The following is a 24832-nucleotide window of genomic DNA, read 5'->3' on the forward strand; positions in this document are numbered from 1 at the left end:
TGGTTTCTTTGACTAAATCACTACTTGTGTGTATTTTTAAAGACCATTTTCACTTGAATTAGAATGCTGTGTGATTAATCTATGATTATGTGTAATACTGATAGCTGTAGGGGGTGAAAGTATAGCTAGAAAGATTGAATTCTAGCAACTTGACAGCTTGCGATCTCGCGAAATGCAGTGGCCTTCTGATACAGTAGACCAGTAGACCCCTTGATATTCCAGTTTTCATCATTTTCCTTTTATTGCGGTTGATTTTAACTTGATATTCAGTATGTTATAGGCTGGGAGTATTGAGCTTTGTATTGTATTGTTTAGTAAACGTACAATCGTCAGTAATAAGTGATAATTATTAGTTAAAGGCAGCTCTGTGGCATAAATCACTGTAAAATTTGGACACAAGTCCAAATTTGGCCTTTTGGTTTCTATCCTATAGATCTATTTTGCTCTCCCATGATGATCTTAGACCTATTAAAAGTGACATGGGGTGTTGTACATAATATTGCAAGATTGATGAGGCAGAACTAGCTGCTACTAACTGTAACAATCAACAAATTATTTAATTAATTTAAGTAATTTTTTACCGATACAGATAAATTGGATATGATATGAAAAAAAACCAGTATAAACAAAGTATACTCCTGCTATAGTATAGCTGCTGTAAAAAGTACCAGCTTCTTATTGGTAATTATCAGATCTGTACCTGGATTGATGATAATACAGTGAACAATGATTATGAGCACTCCTGGATCTACATATATCTATTTTTATAAAAAATAAATTTTTTTTTTTTTGCATTGTAAATAGTTCAAAACCTACCTTATTTGCTTCCGTCTTTCTCATGGCCGTTGTCATTGGAGGTGGCATATCGGCACGCCCACCCTTTGTCTGGGAATGGCAGGTCCCCTCTGGGTAAACACATGGGGCTGTACCCTTCTTCAATTTCAGTTTCTTGGCATGTCCCATTCGATATTGTACTAATATTGTCAAAGTCTTCATCTTTGAAATGTTTGCTGCAAATGGACAAACTTTTGCTGGGTCCTGTCCAGTCTGCTCTGGTCCGACAAACAAATCGTCTCCATGCTTCTTGAACGGTCTTGTCAGTGGGAAATTCGTGTAAGGCAATTACTGGCTGGGGCTCGTTGTTACAGCCAAACACAATACACTGATTAGGCATTTTGTATCACAGAATATTAATACATCATTTCATAGTGTTTTGAGTGTTCAAAACTATCCACAAACTGAATAAATCCACAAAATCCGCAATGTAAACAACTCTGGTAAACGCATGCTATAGAGAAAACATGGCGACAGGCCAGCATCACCCAAGGGAGGTTACTGGTATGACGTCACACACAAGTTGACCTAGTCAACGGCTGGCTGCCTAAATTTGGCTGTGCGCGTCAACTTTAAATGCTTGTAGCGGGCGTATCGTGACACTGAGAACGCAGGAAACCGAGGGGCTTGAGTAACCCACCAAACCCGACATTTTGACACATGATATAGCCTGATTGCTGAAATTACCACATGACGCCTTTAAAAGTATGTGAATTCCATGAATGATTTCATTAATTTTCAATATTTGCGAACCCCCTCGACCGTCTCTTCCGATGCTGGTGGTCGTCCAGATCTTTTTGCCCTGCTGCACACAGACAGCCTTCCTCTTGAACTTTTTGTGTCATGTCCAAATCTGCATTGGAGTTGGTGCATTTTTTTAGAGAATTCTCTCATAAATGTACACTGCACAGTCATGTTCGAGCGCACTCTAACACCACAATGCCTTTTCTTTTCCAGTGAATGGCATTTCTATACCTAAAAAAGATTTTAAAAAAACAACAAAATTTTGACCTGTTTCCACACATGCTGTTAAAATTTGAGGTCAATTGAACAAGAATTGGCAAAGTTATTAGATTGTGAAATGATGTCAACACCCTGTATATACATGAGAGAGAGAGAGAGAGAGAGAGAGAGAGAGAGAGAGAGCGCTACACATTATTAAGCAAATGATTTTCTGATCATAAATCCTTATACCATACGTCTGGCTATTTGGGTTTTGTTTTTTTTTAATGCCTGCGTCACATGATGGTGGTAGCATTATATGGTTTCAGGTTATCAAATTAATAACAAGGACTTGACTTCCATGTCAACACCATTTACATTTTCTAATTGTTTTTGCAAGAAATGTAGAATCCAATCAGAGCTCTGCAGGTCCTCAAGGACTCTGAGGGTTGTTTTTGCTGTCTTGGGATTTCTCTGATGCTTAAGAGAACTTCCATCCATTCATTCATTATCCGTAACCGCTTATCCTGTGCAGGGTCGCAGGCAAGCTGGAGCCTATCCCAGCTGACTATGGGCGAGAAGCGGGGTACACCCTGGACAAGTCACATAGAGACAAACAACCATTCACACTCACACCTACGGTCAATTTAGAGCCACCAGTTAACCTAACCTGCATGTCTTTGGACTGTGGGGGAAACCCACACAGACACGGGGAGAACATGCAAACTCCATACAGAAAGGCCCTCATCGGCCACGGGGCTCGAACCCAGAACCTTCTTGCTGTGAGGCAACAGTGTTAACTACTACACCACCGTACTGCCAGATATAGAGAACTTTTCTATAGGGGTGTTCACACGGCACATATTTACATCGGTGCAGCATCGATGTATTTTGTTGCGATATATCTTACACCGGTGTAAATTTTGTGGAGTGTTCACACGTCACAAACCTGCTTACTAGAGAGAAGCGTGTTAGCATCGGTGCAGCCCCACTTGCGATCACATGGCAGTTTTTGCGACCGTGCTATACAATAGTAATAATGCGGAAATGAAATATGCGCATGCGTGAAAATGTACTTCCTTTTCCCGGTTGTCATGGCATCACCAAGTGCCGGGAAAACCACGTGGATGAAGACACCAGTGTTGCCAGATACTGCTGATGTTTTCCAGCCCAAAATATGTTCAAATCCGCCAAAATGCAGTTAAAACCGCCCAATCTGGCAACACTGGAAGACAGGCAGTTCTGTTGTTGATATTCGCCATTTTGGAAGCGCAAAATACCAGGATGCAAATTATGCAATGCCCGTATGTAATCAACTCTCCTCACGCGTAGCGAGTCTACCCCTGTAGCGTTCAGACGTCCCATTTTATATCGGTGCTGCCCCGCAAACTAGCATTTACTCCGGAGTAAATTTCTTAAACCACCACCTGAGCAGGGTTTGCACCGGTTTAAGCAGCTTTCAGGGGCTACACCGGTATAACTTTGTACCGTGTGAACGCTCTACTGGGGCAGCCCCGGTGCTACACCGGAGTAATAGTTGCCGTGTGAACACCCCTTATGTATATTCCTGCTAATCTGCATAGAGCTGACTGAGGAGTCGAGGGTTAAGAGCCTGCCTCAGGGACTTTAAAGGAGAACTGAAGTCACGATGTAAGGTTACTAAAACCGAAAACGTAATTAAATAACATGTTAATTAAGAAATAAAGTAAGTTTAAAAATTACTTCAATTCTCCTTTAACTAACCTTTGTGTGATCACGAAACTCTGGTTTGAGTTATATATTACCCAATGTGTGTTGAAGTAAAAAAAAAAAAAAGAACAAGCAAACAAACAAAAAAAAATCACGTTCTTAAGAAATAGACTTGTTGGATCAGTGGAGAGCTTACTGACGCATACGGACACACTCAGTGACTCCCTTTCTGGAGGCTCAAAGTACGTGACTGTAGGAGTGTTTCTCTGTTATTTTAACATCTGTTCATGGTTTCGTAATGAGCAAAAAAATGTAATTGTTTATTTTGTTCAGTAATCACAATTTTTCAGTCAATTGAACAAATTAGTGTTCATGTACTTGATTTATTTGAAAATCATCAGAACGCAGCCTTTTCTTTATTTTAATATACTTGAACACTTGCTAGATGTCACAAATGATTTTAGACGACTCTAAATCAATCAATCAATAAATAGATAAATGAATAATTGACAGAATGAATGACTTTGCCTCCACGTTCTGCAAAGTTACGTTTGAGTAGTTGCTCAGCCCTGCTCTCAGCTTCCAACTGGTTTGAATGTTTCAGACTTCAGGTTTATTTTGCTTTGTCATGTTGTGGTCGAATAAATATTGAAACAAAGGATTGTATGTCTGATCTGTTCAACTGTCCTTGTTTGTGTTTATGCAGAGAAAGCCACTAGGGGGTCTCTAGAGAATGAGGATTGGGGCATAAACTTGGAAATCTGTGACATCATCAATGAGACAGATGAAGGGTAGGACATCAACAAGTACAGTTCGTTCGTTCCTCTTATTCAGTCTTTTTATTCGTGTTTTCATTTACTTATTTAGGTAAATAGACCAGGCTTGCTTTTATTGATCATTTTTCTTTAAGTGCACTTTGTGTGTGTTAATAAGATGTTTTACTGATGGTATTTCCACTCCTTTAATGCACGTGCTTACAGACCCAAAGATGCAGTGAAAGCCATAAAGAAACGGATTGTAGGAAATAAGAATTTCAGAGAGGTCATGCTGGCACTGACTGTAAGTTTATATATAAAATCACCTTTCTTCATTCTCTACCCCTCTGTTCCTAAACAATCTTGAACAGCTACAGATATTTTATGTTTCCTGTTAATTTAAAATGAAGACTTTAGTGAAACAAGTTTCTAAATTGGCTAAATAATTATTAATCTGAAATGATTTTATATCATATATATATATATATATATATATATATATATATATATATATATATATATTGCAATTTTGTAAAATGAAAATGTATAGAATATTCAATATGTTACATCAATGAAATGTTGTATAAAGTTTATTAATATTTAACCTTGTATAGAATTGTGAACTTCAGTTAAACTATTGAGTTTCCAAATTTTCTGAATGTCATCTTCAAACATGATCATATTTATTAAACAAAATATTATATTAAATATTGTACCCAAATGTGTTAGTATTTAATATTTTTATATAAAATGATGAACTCCTGATATTTACTTTCTAAACTGGCTGAATATTTAAATATTGGCTGGCGTTGAGTGGTCTATCAGGGATATTCCATTCAGCTAGCATGATATTGAACGAGTCGAAGACGAGTAGTTGAATGGAATATATCTGATATACCACAAAAAAAGCCAGCCGTTATTATTATTTTCATAAATACACACACTTCATATCAGCATTCTCGAAGGCCAACACTAGCTTACCCGCGACTCGGTGCTGTTAGCGCGGCAGTCCAGTCAGCTTCCACCTGGCGTAGCAGTAGCGTTAGCGAAGGCCGATGCTAGCTTACCCGCGACTCAGTACTGTTAGTGTGGCAACCTGGTTAGCTTCCAGCCGGCGTAGCAGTAGCTTTAGCGAAGGCCAACACTAGCGCAGTCAAGCCTATTATTATTTTCCCTGTGTAATTTACTTAGTTTTAAAATCGACAGCTACACACAATGGAGCGACCTGGCAGCCAAAATTCTCTCAAAATCGTCCGCTTTTAACGAAGCAAACCTGGCAGCCATGTTTGTTTACAAATTGTCACAGTCGCTCGCTAGCATGAAAGTTTTACGTCTCCGACGTGTGATGTCGTGTTGTCTTGACAACAGGCAATATTGTAACAATATTGCACGCTCAGTCTCCACTGGGGAGAGTGGCATAATACACGTAAGATTAGCGATATGATACTAATATTACATGCTATCAATAAACCCACTAGAAGGGAATAGAATACGTGTTCTTATTCCATTGAAAAAGTGGCCCATATGTACAGTAATTTTTAATATTGCATTATTTTATATTTTTTTAACATTTTAATAACTCATTATATTAAAATAGTGTCTTAAATATTGTATTGCATGTCTTAATCTTTAGAAAAATACTGTACATCATTAATTTAACCTCGCGTATAGTCTGCTTTATATTCTTCCTTCTTTCCCCCTCCAGGTTCTCGAGACGTGTGTAAAGAACTGCGGCCATCGTTTTCACGCCCGTGTATGCACCCGGGACTTTGTAGAGGGAGTGCTGGTCCGAACCATTCTCCCCAAGAACAATCCCCCTATGGTCTTACATGACCGAGTCTTAAGCCTCATTCAGGTTTGTTCTGAATTTCAGCACAGCACAAAGGCACAGTGTTTTTGATTTGTGCTGATTAGGGGGCATTTAAAATGGGCTCAGTTGGAATTAGTCGAAATTATATTTCTGCAAAATCTCTCTCATGCTTTTGGGCCATGTTTCCGTTTCTTAGGCATGGGCCGATGCTTTCCGGAACGTTCCGTCACTGTCTGGTGTGGTGTGTGTGTATGACGATTTGAAGAAGAGAGGCTTAGAGTTTCCTATGACTGATCTAGATGCTCTGTCACCCATACACACCCCCATCAGGGTAAATAACTGTTTATATTTCCCTGGACTTTAACCTACTACAGGACCGTGCCTTTTGCACGTTGTGCCTTTTGCACGTTGCACCTTTCAGTGAGATAACCCGAGCAATTCTCAGTTCTGAGGTTTTTATAAAGCAAGGCATGCAAATATTACAGCAACCTCTGTCATCATAAAAATGGGGGATAATTTTTATGTATCTAACAAATATTTTCTTCCTGAACCTTAAACATTGCGAGCAGGTGGAATGTCTGTCTGACTGACTGGGATAGTGTTATCATATGTACAGTAAAGAATTCCTCTTAACTCGAGGATCTAATCCTGTATTAAAGGGACGAGGGCTAAAATGGTGTCGAAATATATAATCTGGTGTAGACAATAAACGTGACAATAAGGAAATTTCAGGAACTCGTTTTTCTGTTTAGCCCCACCCTCTTATTTGAATAATATGCTCACTCTAGTCCAAGTATTCCATGCTTGTCAGTTGAGTAATAACAGTATGAGTTCCAGCATCTGAACCCTTTTCAAAATGAATGTTCTTTCGTAACTTTATATCACCTGTGCTTGGAACGTCCTACAGGTCAAAAGTTACATGAGATACCTTTTAGCTGTATTCTGGAAAGCAAACCACAGTAGAACAATTTCGAAAGCATTCATCTTAATATTTGGGTCAGTTACATAATCAGTCTTGCTTTTAGAACAAAGAGTTTCCAGTCCAACCATCTGGAACAGATCTGAGGTGTACTTTGGTCTGTTTTATTGGGAGAGATTCATCTCTGTTTGTGGCCTCTCCCAGAGCGTTCCGGAAAACGATGTGCCTTCTCCACCTGCTGCAGAACCCACGGTGCACATGCCCAAAGTGGCAAGTGCGCACACTCCGCAGATCCCCCAGACAAACGGGGCACCTGCACCTATCTCACCTGAACAGGTACAACTAAAAATAGTGTCCTACTTCTTGCTATAATTATAACGGTCTTCTTTATATCTATGTTAATGATTGCAGAATTGAGCTGTAGCGAAGTGTGTATGTGTGTGTGTGTGTCAGAAACAGAAGCTCAGGGCAGAGTTGGACCTGGTGAATGGAAACCTGAAGGTAATGACAGATATGCTGAACCAGCTCACACCAGGAGAGAGCTCACCATCAGACACAGAGCTGCTGCAGGTATTTTTCACCCCATGCATCACTAACTTACTTTCTCATATCTGACTCGTTTACTCGTTCACTAGCTAGGAAAATCATAAGTGGATAGGTGAGATGAACTTCCTGTTCCACATTCGAATGCGAACTGAAGTCATTTTTAAACTTACTTTATTTCTTAATTAACGTGTTATTCAATTACGTTTTCGGTTTTAACCTTATATCGTGACTCGTATTGGCAACTAATTGCAATTAAATGTTATACTTATCGGCCTGTTCGGTTTTTAGCCGTGTTGAATTTAGTTCGTTTGGTCCACGGCAGGCGTCGCTTATCCGCGCGATCTTCACGAGACTTGTGCGAGACTTCGAAACGTGAAGCGTCAGCCAGGTGTCAGCGCCGCCATTTTGAAAACTGTTCTCCAAACGAAATCTTGCACAAAAACGAGTTTAAATGAACGACTACTGCCTACTTTTTTCAAACTTTCCTGATTGCGATCAAAACAAACAAAAGTTCTGGCTTGATTACGTCAGCATTCGAAAGAGGGCACGCGCGTCTTTTGACAATGCTGACAGATGTTGGTCGCTTTGATTTCCGCTGTACGTTTTATTTCCGAACTCCAATGTCTCGCACAGGTCTCAGTGAGTCTCGTTTACAGCCATTGCTTTGACATATGGACTGATGTATTACATGGCGTATTTCAAACACTCATAACTTGCTACAGCAGCGATAAAATAGCGATCAGAAATGCATTCCTATATTTAATAAAATGAGAAATAGAATTTTGATAAAATTTTCCTTCAGTTCTCCTTTACGTTCCTTGACCCCTACCTTAAGGCCTCTGCATGCTCTTGTGACAAGGCTTTCGCAGACAGTTGTAATTTATCGTTGAGCGGGGAGTAATAGGCGTGCGCGATGTTATTCACCGCCACAACGCAAGGGGGCATGAAGTCGCTAGGAGTAGTTGGTGGGTGTGGTTAGTGGAGTGTTTATCCTCCGGTTACTTATAATGACTAGAACTGGAGTCGTATAGATGTACGTACTTCCTCGATCAACCGCTCTTCGTGCTGCTCCATCTTCGCTCGTGTTTTTAAAAATGGCGGTCGTGAAAACAAACCAAACCGGGAAAGTAGGGAAGCGGAAGTGCGTGTACAGCGGATGTAGAGTGGACCAATCGGAGCCTTCTTGTCTGCGACGCTGTCTGCGAGGCTTCTGCGGTGGTCACAATTTTTGGGAGGTGCGCACAGAGCGTCTGCGAAGGTGGGGGGGGGCTACGCAGACACTGTCTGCGACGCCATCTGCGAGGACTGGGTTGTCAGCATAAATTGGCCTTTACTCATCACCCTACAGTCATTCTCTTCTTTTTCTCTCTGTGATGATAAATAACTTGGTTATATACCAGACATGGACCTTTTTATAGCTTTCTGCCTCTCTTCTCTCTTGTGTGTGTGTGTGTGTGTGTGTGTGTGTGTGTGTGTGTGAGTAGCAGTTGTACTCGGTGTGTAAAAACATGCAGGCACGAGTAGTGGAGTTGATCCCCAGTGTATCTGAGGAAGAGCTGATTGGAGAATTGCTCATGATCAACGATGAGCTGAACAATGCTTTCATACGCTATGAAAGGTACTACTGTCAAGTTTATGCTGTACTGAATCACGCAGGAACGTTAGTACTACACTTGGAGCTTGTACTGAATAAAACAAAAGGTGAACTTTGTGTTGCTTGGAGTTATGGCTATCACTATCATATTTATCATTAAGTGGCTTCTGATTAATTTCCATTCCTCAATCCAGTTTCTTGATGTCAGCGCTTTTATACAAAGCCTAAATCTCAAATAATGCCCTAGTACCTTCTAGTGCACTCTATGCTTGACAGAAGACGGTTTGAGATTCAGCCACAGGAAAAGTGTGACACCAAGAAGTACCTGTTGGAATTAGTTGCCCATTGTGAAATGATTCAGGCTTGCTTTGAGTTCTGCTCTCTTTTTTTTTTTTTTTTAAGGTTTGAAAGGCTGAACACTGCCCAAAGAACACCCACGGAACAAGTAAATTTACAGTTCACCTTTCAAATTCTCTAATACTGCATTCATTATTAAAAGATTAGTAAAATAGGAATTTATTTGTTTGTAATTTCTTAAATGCTACATTGATCATTAAAAGTAGACGGCCTTTCGATTTCATAAAATTGGTGAAATTTTAGTTCCCTCTGAAATTTGGTCATTGTGATGCATGTTTATTTCTGTAATAATTAAAAACAATACTGTCCAGATGACGTCTCCATCCATAGAAACCCCTCTGAACGCATACTGTGTTCACTATCAGCATCAGTACTTTACAGCAAACTGCTAGCTACACACTGTTAAAGCCTAGGTCACAACCGGACGTACGATTTTTTTTTTTTTTTTTTTTGGCCATGCGATTTTTGGCGTTTCCCAAATCGCTGCGTTTTTTTTTTTTTCGTTCGTGGAGAAAGACGCACGTTGGCCGTAAGTTTGTCTTGCAACTTGAAAAAAACGTAAGCGCCCGTAGAGTTTGTTTGACATGACAAAGGACCTCTGCGGCCGGTCTACGGCTCGAAAATGAGCACGTCACACACATGCCCTCCGTGCGTTTCTTGCGTTTTTTGCACGTAGACCGGCCGTAGGAGCACGTACGGCCGGTTGTGACCGAGGCATAAAGTAGCTCTTGTGCAATATATCTACTTGTGTAATACACTTATGTTAACTGTATATATGACGCGGTACGCGGTGGTCCGGACCACGCCGTTTTCAGGTGTGGTCCGGACCACCAAGTTCAGAAGACAAATAAATTTTAAATTTTCAGCTACTACTTCCCCTAATTTAGAATAAATTCTTTCCTTTGCCCTTTCTTCTGTTGCTTTGTAGTCTCTAGCACATTTTTTCTTATTCCTTAGAAGCTGTTCATAACCACCCTGAGACATAATGATGAAAGTTGGTAAAATTATTTTTCACTTCCCTCGTGGCAGCTCCCGCTTTTTTACATGCGTTAGAACTGGTATCTTTTATTGCGCGTGTGTTTTACGCATGCATTTCTCTTCCGGTTTGAGAAAAAATAACAAATGATGTACGACTTTGTAAAAAAACTCGTATTAAATGACAAACACAGTATGATTTTGGTAAGTTTTTATTTATATCGTAATATAATACAGCATACGGTGAACCGGACCACAATCCAGGAAAAATAATTAATTAATGCCCTCGTTTTGTATGGAAAATACGGTGATCCGGACCACCGCGTACCGCGTCATATGCAAATTTGTTAATTTTTATCTTTTTGTATACTTAATACTTTTGCACTACTCCTTCACTGCCTTCTCTTTCTATAGCTGCTGTAACAATGTTAATTTCCTCTTGTGGGATAATTAAAGGCTATCTTATCTTAATATGTCAACAAAAAAAATAAACCCCAAACCATTCTGTGGCTGCTAAGTTATTTAATTTGAGGGGATTCCTGAGCAAATAATGTGCATGAAATCGCTCACTTTGTGCAGTCAGGCACACAGAGGAAGTCCAGTGTGCGCATGCGCAGGTTTACCTTTTTCTTTTTTAGTTTTACAGCAGCTGGCATCCGGTGTTGCATTACTGCCATCTACAGGTTTACCTTTGAGCGTGCACTGACAGTTCCATCATTCTGTCGCTAAACGAACAGCTGATCACACCGAGGTGCTCGCTGACCACCGATATTTGTTTATTAATTTGATCCTGCGTTTCCTTTCCTTCATATATAATATAACGTCTTTTCTTCTCGCTTTCCGTTACCGTAGTCGGTCTTTCACGTTTCATTCACATCTTCTGTTTTTCTCTCTTATTCCAAATTTGTATCCCACAATGCCTTGTGCGAACAGGGAAAGCCCACCATGTGACGCATGACCTAGTATCTTGAATTGGGTCACGGTGAAGGAGGAAAAAATAGCGGAGAATTTGGGGCCATGTGGCTCTAAATTCATTAATTGTTCTATTTTTAAAAAGAATAAAATTGTGGAAGTCTGATTCGAATTCGGTAGCTTTCGGTCCACTAAACAAAAATAATTAGGTGTTGGGGGGGGGGAAATCTTTTTATGACCTACACTTGAAAAATCTGAAAGGCGGTCTAGCTTTAATGGCTTTTACAGTAATTAATGTAGTATGTTTACGAAGTATTAACTGTGATGTTGGGATTCTCTGTATATTCAAGCAAGTGGCAGGAAACCTCATAGACCTTAGTCCAGTTTCAGCACCAGCCAATCAGACCTTACTTCCACCAGTCAGCCAGCCAGTGACCCAGCCTACATCTAATCCTGTAATGAGTGCAGGTCTGTGATTTCTGTATATTATTCTGTCTTGGTTTTGTTTTTTGTTTTTCTTTTCAATTTTGTTTCAGTATTGTCATTTTCTCTTATGCAGTATTCTGTCTCTGTCCTAGCTGCAGGAGCTGCTGATGATGAAGAATTTGATATGTTTGCTCAGACGAGAGGAAGTTCACTGGCTGAGCAGAGAAAGAGGTAAGCGTTCAACTACCGTTACCTGCTGTCATCAATCCCAGACTAATAGTGAATTTCTGTTGCCTCACGCTGAGATAAAGATGCATCTTTTGACAGTGGGTCGAATCATGAATAGTAGAGTTGATGGAACAATAAAATGTAGTGTTTCAAGTATACTTGCATATACTATTTTTATATGTTTCTGTAAAGCTGCTTTGTGACCGTGTCCATTGTTAAGTGTTATATGGGTCCGTCTCAGAAACTGGTCTCTCATTTGGGACATTATGGTCAAAAAAGAAATTCTCTAATTTTACTTTTTGCATTTACCTAACGCTCAATGTTTCTTTTGTCATGTTTAATAAGAATAAAGATGGTATTTTGCTTTATCTGGCCTCCACTGTGAAAAGTTTTTTTTTGATTACAATTCAAATGCTTTTGTAAAATTGATTTACATATAAAATAACTACATCATGAAGAATTAAAGCCCCTCCTTCACAGACGAGTGAAAATATTGAATAGATTTCCTCTTTTTGATTGCTTGGATTAAAAATGGCAAATTATGATGACTGAATTGATTATTCACTTAAATATGAGTAATATGATATATTTTGGGTATTTGATATGGCGAAATAGGACACAATGGAAAAATCAAGAACACACCGGAAAGATGAGAAAAACGGCGCTGGTAAAAGAACAGTGACTGTACTGGCTGAAGGTTGCGCGGGTCTCTGCTGCGGCGCGCGAGCAACGGGACATCACGACCACACCGGACGGAGCGGGGGCAGGGCAAAATGACTGGCCGTAGAATCTATCAAAAGTTCGATTTAAATTGACCATGGTTGCAAAATATTGGCCAGAAATACGCAAACATGACAAAATTTGAAAGTAAGATGAAAAAGAAACATTCTATTGCCTTATACTGCAAGACTAAAACAAAATAAAACTGTCAAAACTCACCTTTTCAGTGATAACGTCCGAACAGATCACCCGCGTAACAAAGACCGCAAGTGGAAGCACGATCAACTTCTAACTGTTGGAGTGGAAAATTCCATTCTACACATGCAAATTGTTAATGTGCGGGGAAGGGGACACACACATAACACGCTATGGTAAAAAAATAGGCCACAACTCATTTTATAGCTCAGAAATTCATACAAGACCAGCTACCATTACTATTCTGTAAGAAACATATTCTATGCCTAACTTTCAGCTTTTGTTTTAAAAAACAAAATCGCAGATTTATAGCTAAATTTTTATATGGCGTAGTGATTAAGTTCCTACTGTACTTTTGGTGAGGTCGTGACCTTGACCCTGAGGCTTTCCCTTTTAGTTTAGATCAAAACACACGATCGTATTGGTTTTGGGTATGCGGAAAACAGTTACGACAGTGATCAAGTATTTTGCATGATGTTTTATTACGGTTATGATTACTCTGTGAGCGCACCAATCCTTAGGTGTATAAAGTTACAACTTAAAATACAATTAGTGATAACTGTAGACTTTTCAGTGGACTACAACCTTTTTAAGGGAATGCGATGTAGTCGACCATTTTATCATGTCCCAGATCAAGCCGCCATTTTTCCACAAATTTGCAGAATTTTTGCTAAATTCTGAATAGAGTATTCACATCAAAGATTTAGTTTTATCTATATTTCTTTAATCATTTTATTTCAAATTAAAACCAACATCACCATTCAAAACCATATAGTTTATTTCAGGGATGAAAAGTCTTACGGATTTACCCGGAAATCCGGATACTTGACAAAACTCTTAAATCTCCGGTTTTCCGAATGGAGAAATGTTATTTTTCGGATTTTTCACGTTCCTAGACACGGCGTAATACTTCGCATTGTCCTTGCATGGGCGCGGTCCTTAAATAGCCCAAACATAGTTCATTGATTAAAGACAGGTGTTCTTTGTTTACGGCGCGCGTGCCGGAGCTCATTAGGCACGCACGCCCAAGGCGCGCCTTCAGGTGCACGAGCTAAGGCGCTCAGGACTGACACCATTCTGCGCAAGCGCAACACAATCGCACTAGAAAACATGTTCAAGCTGCCAGTGTAGCTGCAGTCTTTTTAGTTGCAAACTACAAGTATTTCCTCGTGTTAATAATTCGCCATGTCAAAACAAGTAAAACTTTCCTCCTTTCAACGTGAAGAGAGGTCAGCAATTTATTATATATATATTTTTTCCATCAAAGTTGCATTTTGTGGTTTCAAAGCTAAGTTTTAGTGCCGTTTCTAGAACACAACATCAAGAAAACGTGGAAGAAACAGCAATAATGGAAGAGCCGGTTTCTAAGCTACCTAAAACTAGAAATGGTAATTTATTTTTTGTTACATAATGTACTCAGGCTGCCAGTCAGTGTGTGACACCCCCCCCCCCCCCCCCCCCCTTGAAAAATCCAAGCTATGCCCCGATTTACATGAGAAATTGGTGTGTTTAAATTTACAGACAATACGAACTAATGTAAACAATTGGCTTCAACTCGCATAAATATGAATTGGAAATGTTTAGTTCATTTTAGCTTCTGCAAACGCACAACTCTACTAAGAGATTGATAAACGAGGCTCAATGTCCCCAACATTGAAACCTGAAAGCTTTAGAAACTCTAACAGGCCTTTACTTTTTAACAGCACTGTTTTGGGATTTTGCTGAGTTTATCTTCAACTGTCTGATTTTTTTCAAAGTAATGAACTGTGTAGCCAGGAAAATCACCGCGTTTTCTAAACGCACTCCTGAAAATTACTCATTAACTAGGGGAATTCAATTTCATATTTTTGACATGTTAATCATTAATGTACATGAAAGAAAAATGCTTAAAAATTATACCTTGTTTTAGTGAAAATAAGTACTAAAATGCACAAGAATGCAGGGTTTTGCGTGTTATTAAAATATTTTCAGGGGGACCCCCCCCCCCCCCCCCCCCCCAAAAAAAAAAAAACCTTAGTTTGACTTTCAAAAATTCAGGTTTTTTTTTTTTTTTTCTTCTTTCCTTTGCTCCACTTTCATCTCTATTATTGACTGAGAGTATAATTATTGGGGTACCCCCACAGTACCCGGTTTCTGAGAAAAACCCATATATATTGAATTGAATATATTATACGAAGTTATACAGGTCCACATGTAATTAAACCCTACTTAGTGCAGCACAAAATATGATATTTACATTTTTGGCTTTTTTTTTTCCTCTGGATTGTGTATAATTATGTACTGTATAATAAAATACACTCTTGGGCTTTATGAATAATTATGGTAAAGCTTTTGAAACAGGCACTTTTTTTTTTTTTAAGATCAGCTTTTGTTCTTTAAGTATTAAATTTTAGCTTGTATGCTCGGCTACACACAATATTAAGATTTGTGTTTGTGTGCATTTGTGCACCTGCATTATCATATGCTTGTCTGTGGGTGTGTATGTGTGTAGTGTTAGATACGAGGACCCTGGTGCAGTAGAGGGGCTAGCAGGAGCGCTCGACACTAGGCTCCAAGTCACAGCAGGGGTGAGTATAAATAACTGGATTTTTAACAAATTCTTGATCCGAATAATACAATGTTCCTCTTTTTCTTCACTATAAATGCGTGGTGAAAACATATTAGCTGTTCCTAGTCTGACTTCCTGAAACACTTTCTCACTTACTGGAACTTGGGACTTTTCTGGTCAACTTGACATTGTCAGTGGAAGTGGAAATGAACGTTTAAAGCTACAGTGCACGGAATTTTTATCCCCCGCTGGCCGAAAGGCCCGAAGCGGGATTATGTCGTGGCGATGTCCGTCTGTCCGTTCCGGGAATAGTAACTCACTTTCTGAAATCATCAACTCCCTTACAATTATTGGAGGAATTTCACAAACCTTGACAGGATTCTTTGTTATATGTCGGTAATACGCATGTTGTAATTTTGTTCAATTGGGTCACATTTTACCAGAGTTACAGCCCTTGATTAACAAAATCTATAATTTGACAATTTCATGAGAGAGTGTTTTCCTTCACCAAACCTGGTAAAAGGCCTTGTTGTATGTCGGTAGTACACATTTTGTTCAATTCGGTCGCGTTTTACCAGAGTTACAGCCCTTGATTAACAACCTTGTACTTTCACAAGTTCATGAAGGTGTGCTTGCTTTCTGAAATCAACTCCTCTTACAATTTTTGGACAGATTTCTCGAAGCTTGGCAAAAGGCCTTGTTATATGACGGTAATGCAGATATTGCGATTTAATTTCTTTTGTGAAAATTTTACCAGAGTTTTGACCCTTGATTTAAATAACCTTTGACAATTTTGTGAGGGTGTGCGTTCTTCTGAAATCAACTCCTCTCACAATTTGTGAAGGAATTTCACCAAACTTAAAAAAACGCTTTGTTATATGACAGTTATACGCAGATTGAAATGTCATTTAATTTAGACAAATTTTACCAGAGTTATGCCCTTGATTATTAACAAACTTGTACTTTTGGTAATTTCATCAAGGTGTGCTTGCTTTCTGAAATCAACTTGCCTCACAATTTTTATCCCCCTCTGGCCGAAAGGCCCGAAGGGAGATCATGTCGTGGCGATATCCATCCGTCTGTCTATCCGTCCGTCCCGGGAAGGGTGCTCACCTTCCGAAATCAACTCCTCTCACAATTTTTGGAGGAATTTCACGAAACTTGACAGGATTCTTTGTTATATGTCAGTAATACACATATATTGCAATTTCGTTCAATTCAGTCGCATTTTACCAGAGTTATGGCCTAATTGCCAGCAGGGGATATTGTGCTGTCAGAGCACTCTTGTTTTGTTAAAATTGGGGGGGAAAAAAAGAAAATCTGTGATGAAATCTAATGTTGCTGAGCCACCCTGACAATCCTGTAATAATTTCATCAGAAGAGACTTTTCATACATGATGCAATAAGTGCTCAATGCCTACTCTGTTAGACACTTAACACTCAGACTAGCGTGAAATCCGTTCTGCTGAATGCAGATGTTTGTCAAAAAGGCTGACAAAGCTGACGGCTGTAACCTGAAAACGAGGCCAAAGGAGTGCACGGAGACATTCAATCCAAACGATAGTTAATCGATCATTCTAAGAATTACAAAATCGATGAATTGATGTTTATTCTAATGCTTACTTTATGGACCAACCTACAGTTCTTTAGTGATGTACTAACCCAGCATCTGTGTGTGAAGGATGAGGCAGGTGACTGGAGTCGTCAGTCTCAGTGGATATACAGTGAGGAACTGGTGGGTTCCAACGATGATAAGCTTTAGGATGCATGCTCTCTATATACACTATAGCCAAAAGTATGTGGACGCTTGACCATCACACCTGTATGTGGTTGAAGGTGCACAACTGTATCTGATACCTCTGTATGCTGGAGCAAGACCGTTTCCATTTACTTTAATTAAGGGGTCGAGTCGAAACCCGTTCCAGCATGACTGCGCCACTAGGCACGAAACGAGCTCTATGAAGACATCGTTTGCCAAAGTTGGTGTGGAAGGACTGAAGTGGCCTGCACAAAGCCCTGACCTCAACCTCTCTGAATACTTTTGGGATAAACTGGAATGCCAGCTGAGCCCCAGGCCTCCTCACCTGACGTCAAGCCCCCGACCTCACGAATGCTCTTGTGGCTGGGCTGAATGGGCAAATCCCCACAGCACACTCCAAAATCTAGTGGGAAGCCTTCCCAGAAGAGTGGAGGTTGTTATAGCAGCAAAGGGACACTAAATCTGAAATGGGATGATTTAACAAGCATATATGAGCGCTATGGCCAGGTGTCCACATACCTTTTGGTTTTATTTTGTGTGTGTATGTGTACATGTCGCTATCCATCTTCTGTGATTTGATCCTGCACTTGCGAAAAAAAAAATCAGGGTAGAATGAAGGTATTGAAGGAATCACTTATTATGTAATAATAATGGCTCCCAAACTTGAACAATTTTAGCATACACTTTTAAAAAAATTACAGTTGCACTGAAAATAATGACCTTACTCCCTATATGTTGAAACTGTATCTCATAAGTTAACTTTTTTTTTTTTAAGGGAAAAATCACATACACCTTGTGTAAATTATTTAGCTGAAGGCAGCTCATTGAAACTGAGACGCGTTACAGAGCTAAAGGCGTGTCACGAAGGAGAGAGATTTCACGGACAGATTTTTTTCATAGAACGACACATGATTGTTTCACTGCTTGCATGGTGGTGTGGTGATGAATCAGTAACCAGTGTGTCAGTAGTGATTCACGTGGGATGTTGAAATAAGATGATTGTCTTGCTATTTGTCCAAAAATCAACACTTGCACAGTTCTTGGTCTTCATTTTACCAAGATATAATTGATTTTCATGCGAACACTATTGTAATATATCGTAACATGTCTTAACAAAATGTTTTCTATAATTGTCTTTGGGTTTTTGTTCCCCCAGACACCAGCACCTCATAACGCTGCTATGGATGATATTGAGAAGTGGTTATCTTCAGAAACGGTAATTCTGTACCCTTTTGTTTTGTTTCTCTATAAATTAGTCTAAGCAGTCCATGCAGTTTATTTCTTGACCAGTAGGCATCATTGGCAGTCTACTGAACTCTCTAAATTTGACCATCGTGGCACCAGCATATTCTAACTCTTAAAGTGGCATTCCACCATTGGATATATTCTTTGGCATAAAATACAATATATTTTGACAACATATATAAATGGTATCACTAGATAGAGAAATCTTTTAGCTTCAAAATGATATATCAAACATAATTTTTTGACAACGGCAAGTATATTAATTTTGCGACCAAAGTCACCTATCCTTTTAATTTCCGCGCGTGATGTCATCGGCAGGTTCCCCTTCTTGTGTACCACGTGACGTGGCACATATTATCAGCAATGGCGGATAGAACACGATAAAAATAATACCAATAAATCTAGCTAACTGAAAGATTAACTCAATTTTTCGCAATTTTTTTGGCCCCCATATACGAGGAGAAATGACTCTCTCACTTTGGGGGTTTCCTGGTCTAAAAATAGACCGACACGTGATACACAAGAAGGGGACCCTGCCGATGACATCACGTTTCACTACTGTGCGGAAATTAAAAGGGTAGGTGACTTTGGTCGCAAAATTAATATACTTGTCATTGTCAAATTATGTTTGATATATCATTTTGAAGCTAAAAGATTTCTCTGTCTAGTCATGTTGTCATAAAATATATTGTATTTTATGCCAAAGAATACATCCAATGGTGGAATGGCACTTTAACGTAATTCCTTAAACCGTGCTGTTTATTTGCCATCTCCTCCTCTCCACTCTGTGTTCTGATGATACACACTGCAGTCCGTTATCAAATTCGCAGGCAATCGAATGAACTCCTGCTAAAGAGAACGAATTTAACCCTCTGAGGTCTGAGGGTATTTTGTATGGCACTAATGATTTACTCTGTTGTTGTCAGTTTCAACAAATCCTAACCAGTGTTTTCCAAGTCATATGAATTCTTTTTTTTTTTGTATTCAGCACAAGTTCAGCTACAATAATATACAGCCCCGATTCCAAAAATGCTGGGACAAAGTGCAAATTGTAAATAAAAATGGAATGCAATCATTTACAAATCTCAAAAACTGATATTGTATTCACAATAGAACATAGACAACATATCAAATGTTGAAAGTGAGACATTTTGAAATTTCATGCCAAATATTGGCTCATTTTGAAATTTCATGACAGCAACACATCTCAAAAAAGTTGGGACAGGGGCAATAAGAGGCTGAAAAAGTTGAAGGTACAAAAAAGGAACAGCTGGAGGACCAAATTGCAACTCATTAAGTCAATTGGCAATAGGTCATTAACATGACTGGGCAGTGGCTCTGAGAAGTAAAGGTGGGAAGAGGATCACCAATCCCCCTAATTCTGCGCCGACAAATAGTGGAGCAATATCAGAAAGGAGTTCGACAGTGTAAAATTGCAAAGAGTTTGAACATATCATCATCTACAGTGCATAATATCATCAAAAGATTCAGAGAATCTGGAAGAATCTCTGTGCGTAAGGGTCAAGGCCAGAAAACCATACTGGGTGCCCGTGATCTTCGGGCCCTTAGATGGCACTGCATCACATCCAGGCATGCTTCTGTATTGGAAATCACAAAATGGGCTCAGGAATATTTCCAGAGAACATTATCTGTGAACACAATTCACTGTGCCATCCGCCGTTGCCAGCTAAAACTCTATAGTTCAAAGAAGAAGCCGTATCTAAACATGATCCAGAAGTGCAGACGTCTTCTCTGGGCCAAGGCTCATTTAAAATGGACTGTGGCAAAGTGGAAAACTGTTCTGTGGTCAGACGAATCAAAATTTGAAGTTCTTTATGGAAATCAGAGACGCCGTGTCATTCGGACTAAAGAGGAGAAGGACGACCCAAGTTGTTATCAGCGCTCAGTTCAGAATCCTGCATCTCTGATGGTATGGGGTTGCATTAGTGCGTGTGGCGTGGGCAGCTTACACATCTGGAAAGACACCATCAATGCTGAAAGGTATATCCAGGTTCTAGAGCAACATATGCTCCCATCCAGATGACGTCTCTTTCAGGGAAGACCTTGCATTTTCCAACATGACAATGCCAAACCACATACTGCATCAATTACAGCATCATGGCTGCGTAGAAGAAGGGTCCGGGTACTGAACTGGCCAGCCTGCAGTCCAGATCTTTCACCCATAGAAAACATTTGGCGCATCATAAAACGGAAGATACGACAAAAAAGACCTAAGACAGTTGAGCAACTAGAATCCTACATGAGACAAGAATGGGTTAACATTCCTATCCCTAAACTTGAGCAACTTGTCTCCTCAGTCCCCAGACGTTTACAGACTGTTGTAAAGAGAAAAGGGGATGTCTCACAGTGGTAAACATGGCCTTGTCCCAACTTTTTTGAGATGTGTTGTTGTCATGAAATTTAAAATCACCTAATTTTTCTCTTTAAATGATACATTTTCTCAGTTTAAACATTTGATATGTCATCTATTTTCTATTCTGAATAAAATATGGAATTTTGAAACTTCCACATCATTGCATTCTGTTTTTATTTTCAATTTGTCCCAACTTTCTTAGAATCGGGGTTGTATAATTATGTACTATGCATTTCATGAATGATTAAAAAAAAAACATAAATGAAGATGTTGTAAAAAGCAGTTTTAGAACGGTGTTGGAATGTGTGAATAAACATGACTGTACCCATTGTGACGAACCGTTTTGATCACTTGAGGTGATTCTGTTCAGTCTTAGGAACGTATCAAGCACAAAAACTTAAATCTGCCCCATTGATTTGGACAATTAAGTGGCCGTCAAAAAAATGATGTCCTATTGTTTTGGGATAAAGGGTTGGCAGTGGGAGGAATATTCAATTAGAAGAGTAAAAAAAAAATACATTCCATTCAATGAGAAGAGTGAAATACCCTTCCTACTGCCAACTCTTAATCTCATCAGGTCAAGTGATCAAAATGGTTTATCACAGTGGGTAAGGTCGTGTGTGTGTGTGTGTGTGTGTGTGTGTGTGTGTGTGTGTGTGTGTGTTTTTTTTTTTTTTTCTCGCCCATTCCAAAACTGCTTTTTACAACATCTTTAATTTATCTTTGTACTTGAAAAAAAAAAAATCATGATATACATACTACACAGATATTATTATAGCTGAACTTGTGCTGAATGCAAAAAAGTCATATGACTGAAAATACTGCTTAGATTTGTTGACACTGACAACAACATCACAGCATGCCAAAATCATTAGTGCCAGAAAAGACAGCAAACACGTGGTGGTGCGCGTTTTATTTAGCTACTCAATCATGCAAAGATTATGCACTACAGCGCACACACCAGCCGAAATAGAAGAAACATTTACACTTACTCGAGTTGATCGGGTCGAAGTTCAAAATGACACCGCTCATAATCAGTGTCGCAGTTCTCAAGATTGAATTGAATCGCTGTCCTGAATCATCCGAAGCACCTCCTGAACATCAAATCGCCGTGACATCTCGCAACAAGTTTTACCTCCAAACAGGTAGTCTAAACTATGGCTGACAGATTTTATCCTGTTTACGGTGGGCGTTCCCACTGCAAAAGAGAAACCAATCAAAACCGAAAGAGTGAAAGTGATTATCATGCTGTTACCATGTGAATAGGCTTTTATGAATGCGTAAGTGGGCGCTCAGCATTCCGGTTCCTGTGCGACGGAGTAAGGTGACTTATGTTTCATCTAATTTAGGTAATTTACAAACTATAATATTATTTGGGGCGGCACGGTGGTGTAGTGGTTAGCGCTGTCGCCTCACAGCAAGAAGGTCCGGGTTCGAGCCTCGTGGCCGGCGAGGGCCTTTCTGTGTGGAGTGTGCATGTTCTCCCCGTGTCCGCGTGGGTTTCCTCCGGGTGCTCCGGTTTCCCCCACAGTCCAAAGACATGCAGGTTAGGTTAACTGGTGACTCTAAATTGACCGTAGGTGTGAATGTGAGTGTGAATGGTTGTCTGTGTCTATGTGTCAGCCCTGTGATGACCTGGCGACTTGTCCAGGGTGTACCCCGCCTTTCGCCCGTAGTCAGCTGGGATAGGCTCCAGCTTGCCTGCGACCCTGTAGAACAGGATAAAGCGGCTAGAGATAATGAGATGCTTGTATATTGAATATGTATCTAAATCCATGACCTACTCATTCTAAAAGTCAAATTCAAGCGTTTGGACTGTAGCAGGACATACTGCTCTTGGTTCTGTCCCTAACAGAGATTAGAGCGTACCTATTGGTCATGAACCTTTCCACTGTAGATATAATTTTCTTCACGGTTTAACTACGCCTGTAAACCTGTCAACTTCCAGGAAGAGTGTAGGGGAAAGAAAGGAGACTATATTAGTGTGTTGGCGCCATCTGGAGATCCTAAAAATCAATGCAAGCTGGAGGATTGTGGTTTTTTTTTTTTTTTTTTAAACGAAACTTTATATTCTACATTATGTTCATAAATAAACTTTAAAAAATGTATTATATGACTAATGACAATACAGAATGCCTTTTCAGTGTGATCAGTGCATTTATAATAAGGGTGTATCACAGTGACTCTCTGTATGTGAAAAGGACAAGCCATACACTTTTCAATTATTTTATATTATTCCCTGAGATGCTTTTGTAAAATTTGAGTTATCGTTTATTATTATTTATGAAAAATAACACCCTGGTTTTCTTTTTTTTTCTTATGCCATTTTAGCATGAAAACCCTGTAGAGTAAAACAGGCTGATTTTGCAGCTGTGCTTTTTATATATTAAATCTGTAAGTAGCGTCAATCTGATTTGATTCTCATTTTTAAATGAGAACCCTGTCATCCATACGCACAAAATCGTTTTGCTCCAATCATCATGTTGCTGTTCTTATGATGACATCCGTGTGTGTGTGTGTATAAAGCAAATGTTCCCAAAATTGCATACATGTATAATATTTACACAGCTTAACTTTGGGTAAGGTACCTTGCAAGGCTAACCTGAGCTACCAACAGCTAACTGCCTGAAGTGGTGAAAAAGGACCCTCGGTAACGTTAGTGCTTCTGAGAGCTCATCTCAGTGCATCACTAACAAATTTATCAAAATCGCACAACAGGGAGCTGCTTATTACTCCAGTACTATGGTTTTTATCTAAATTTTGCATCATGGAAAGAATGTTGACGTAAGCTGACTGGATAATGTGACCCGAGGGTTTTGACTGGTCATGCAAGAGAACGAAGGTTGTCCAAAAGGAGAGAACTTTTTTTTTTTTTTAAATTTTGAATGTTTTACTTCCAGTTCGCAGACTGGGACATGGCTCGATCTTCTTGATTCAGATTCATATGGGAGGTCATATGTTCATGGTGGATGGTACCATTAAAAATGAGAGGAGATTCTACACAAGACGTGTGCAGTTTTGTAACTGCGCCCATTTTCTTTCTGGGATGGTAACCGCCTACTTTGAAAGGCCCCGTACATCCCCAATCACGTTGACTCACCTTATTTCAAAAACGAGGAAGGAAAAAAAAAGTTTTTCATGGCTTGTCTCCTTTAAACCCAACGTGGGCGTGGCATAAAGCAGACAGTTTCGTCGTGTGAATTCTGGCTCTGACAGTTCCTCAACCTCGGCTACATCACTCAATCACCACACCACTTTTTTAATCCCGTGTACATTCCTGTGATATTTTAGTTGGTTAATTGAAATGTAGTTCTAAAATATAATCAAGCTAGTAGCATAATTTAAACCGTCATTTATTAAATTGTACTGTAAATGCATTCCCACAGGACCATGGATGTGTTCTTTGTCTGTGCTGTGAGCTTTATATCTAACCGCTTGCTTTCGCCTGTACGAAAGTAAAACATCCCGCTTATGTGACTTTTGTTGAGTCCCCAGGATCCCAGTCTAGTCTGAACCAGACATGTTCTCTTGTATATAAAATCTGTTTAGCGGTCATCAAACAACCTGTTCATTCCAAATAACACTCATTTTCAGCTATAGCCCTAATTTGAAAATGTGCAAATACAAGTTTTAAAGGATTAAACATGAGCATGGACTGTACACGTACAAGAAACTGTGATTTAATTTAATGTTTAAACATGTACAAGATTTCTTGATTTAAAGTAGATATAAATATCTTATGCCAAATTATTATGGCATGTTATAAAAGATCCGAGTCCTCGTCTCCAATTTACGAGTCCGATGCACAAGTCCGAGTCATCAGTGCTCAAGTCTGGGTCAAGTCATGAGTCCTTTTAAATTAGGGCACAAGTCCTGGACTCGAGTACTACAAGCCTGATTTTGATCTTGGTATCAAGCGATATTCCTCTGTTCTTTCAAATGTTAGTGTGTTGAGAGTACTTGATGCTAGACCGATCCTGACTTTTTTTTTTTTTAACCAATGG

At 39.4% G+C, this 24832-nt stretch overlaps 1 protein-coding gene across 4 annotated transcripts in view; it reads left to right on the forward strand.

Annotated features, from left to right (window-relative positions):
- The window catches only part of LOC132884853 (target of Myb1 membrane trafficking protein-like), a 43963-nt gene that overhangs the window by 16492 nt on the left and 2639 nt on the right, over positions 1-24832 (forward strand). Inside the window, exons 2-14 of one of the 4 annotated variants that reach the window (XM_060918856.1) lie at positions 4172-4256; positions 4446-4524; positions 5926-6075; positions 6227-6361; positions 7154-7285; positions 7403-7519; positions 8980-9113; positions 9492-9534; positions 11684-11801; positions 11912-11990; positions 15394-15469; positions 17132-17185; positions 18366-18425. In XM_060918856.1, coding sequence (XP_060774839.1) covers positions 4172-4256; positions 4446-4524; positions 5926-6075; positions 6227-6361; positions 7154-7285; positions 7403-7519; positions 8980-9113; positions 9492-9534; positions 11684-11801; positions 11912-11990; positions 15394-15469; positions 17132-17185; positions 18366-18425 — 1262 coding nt within the window. The remainder of the gene's footprint in view (positions 1-4171; positions 4257-4445; positions 4525-5925; positions 6076-6226; positions 6362-7153; positions 7286-7402; positions 7520-8979; positions 9114-9491; positions 9535-11683; positions 11802-11911; positions 11991-15393; positions 15470-17131; positions 17186-18365; positions 18426-24832) is intronic. The other 3 variants (XM_060918857.1, XM_060918858.1, XM_060918859.1) reach the window with 3 other exon arrangements.

The sequence above is a fragment of the Neoarius graeffei genome, chromosome 4 (assembly GCF_027579695.1).
Source record: "Neoarius graeffei isolate fNeoGra1 chromosome 4, fNeoGra1.pri, whole genome shotgun sequence".
Taxonomy (NCBI): Eukaryota; Metazoa; Chordata; class Actinopteri; order Siluriformes; family Ariidae; genus Neoarius; species Neoarius graeffei.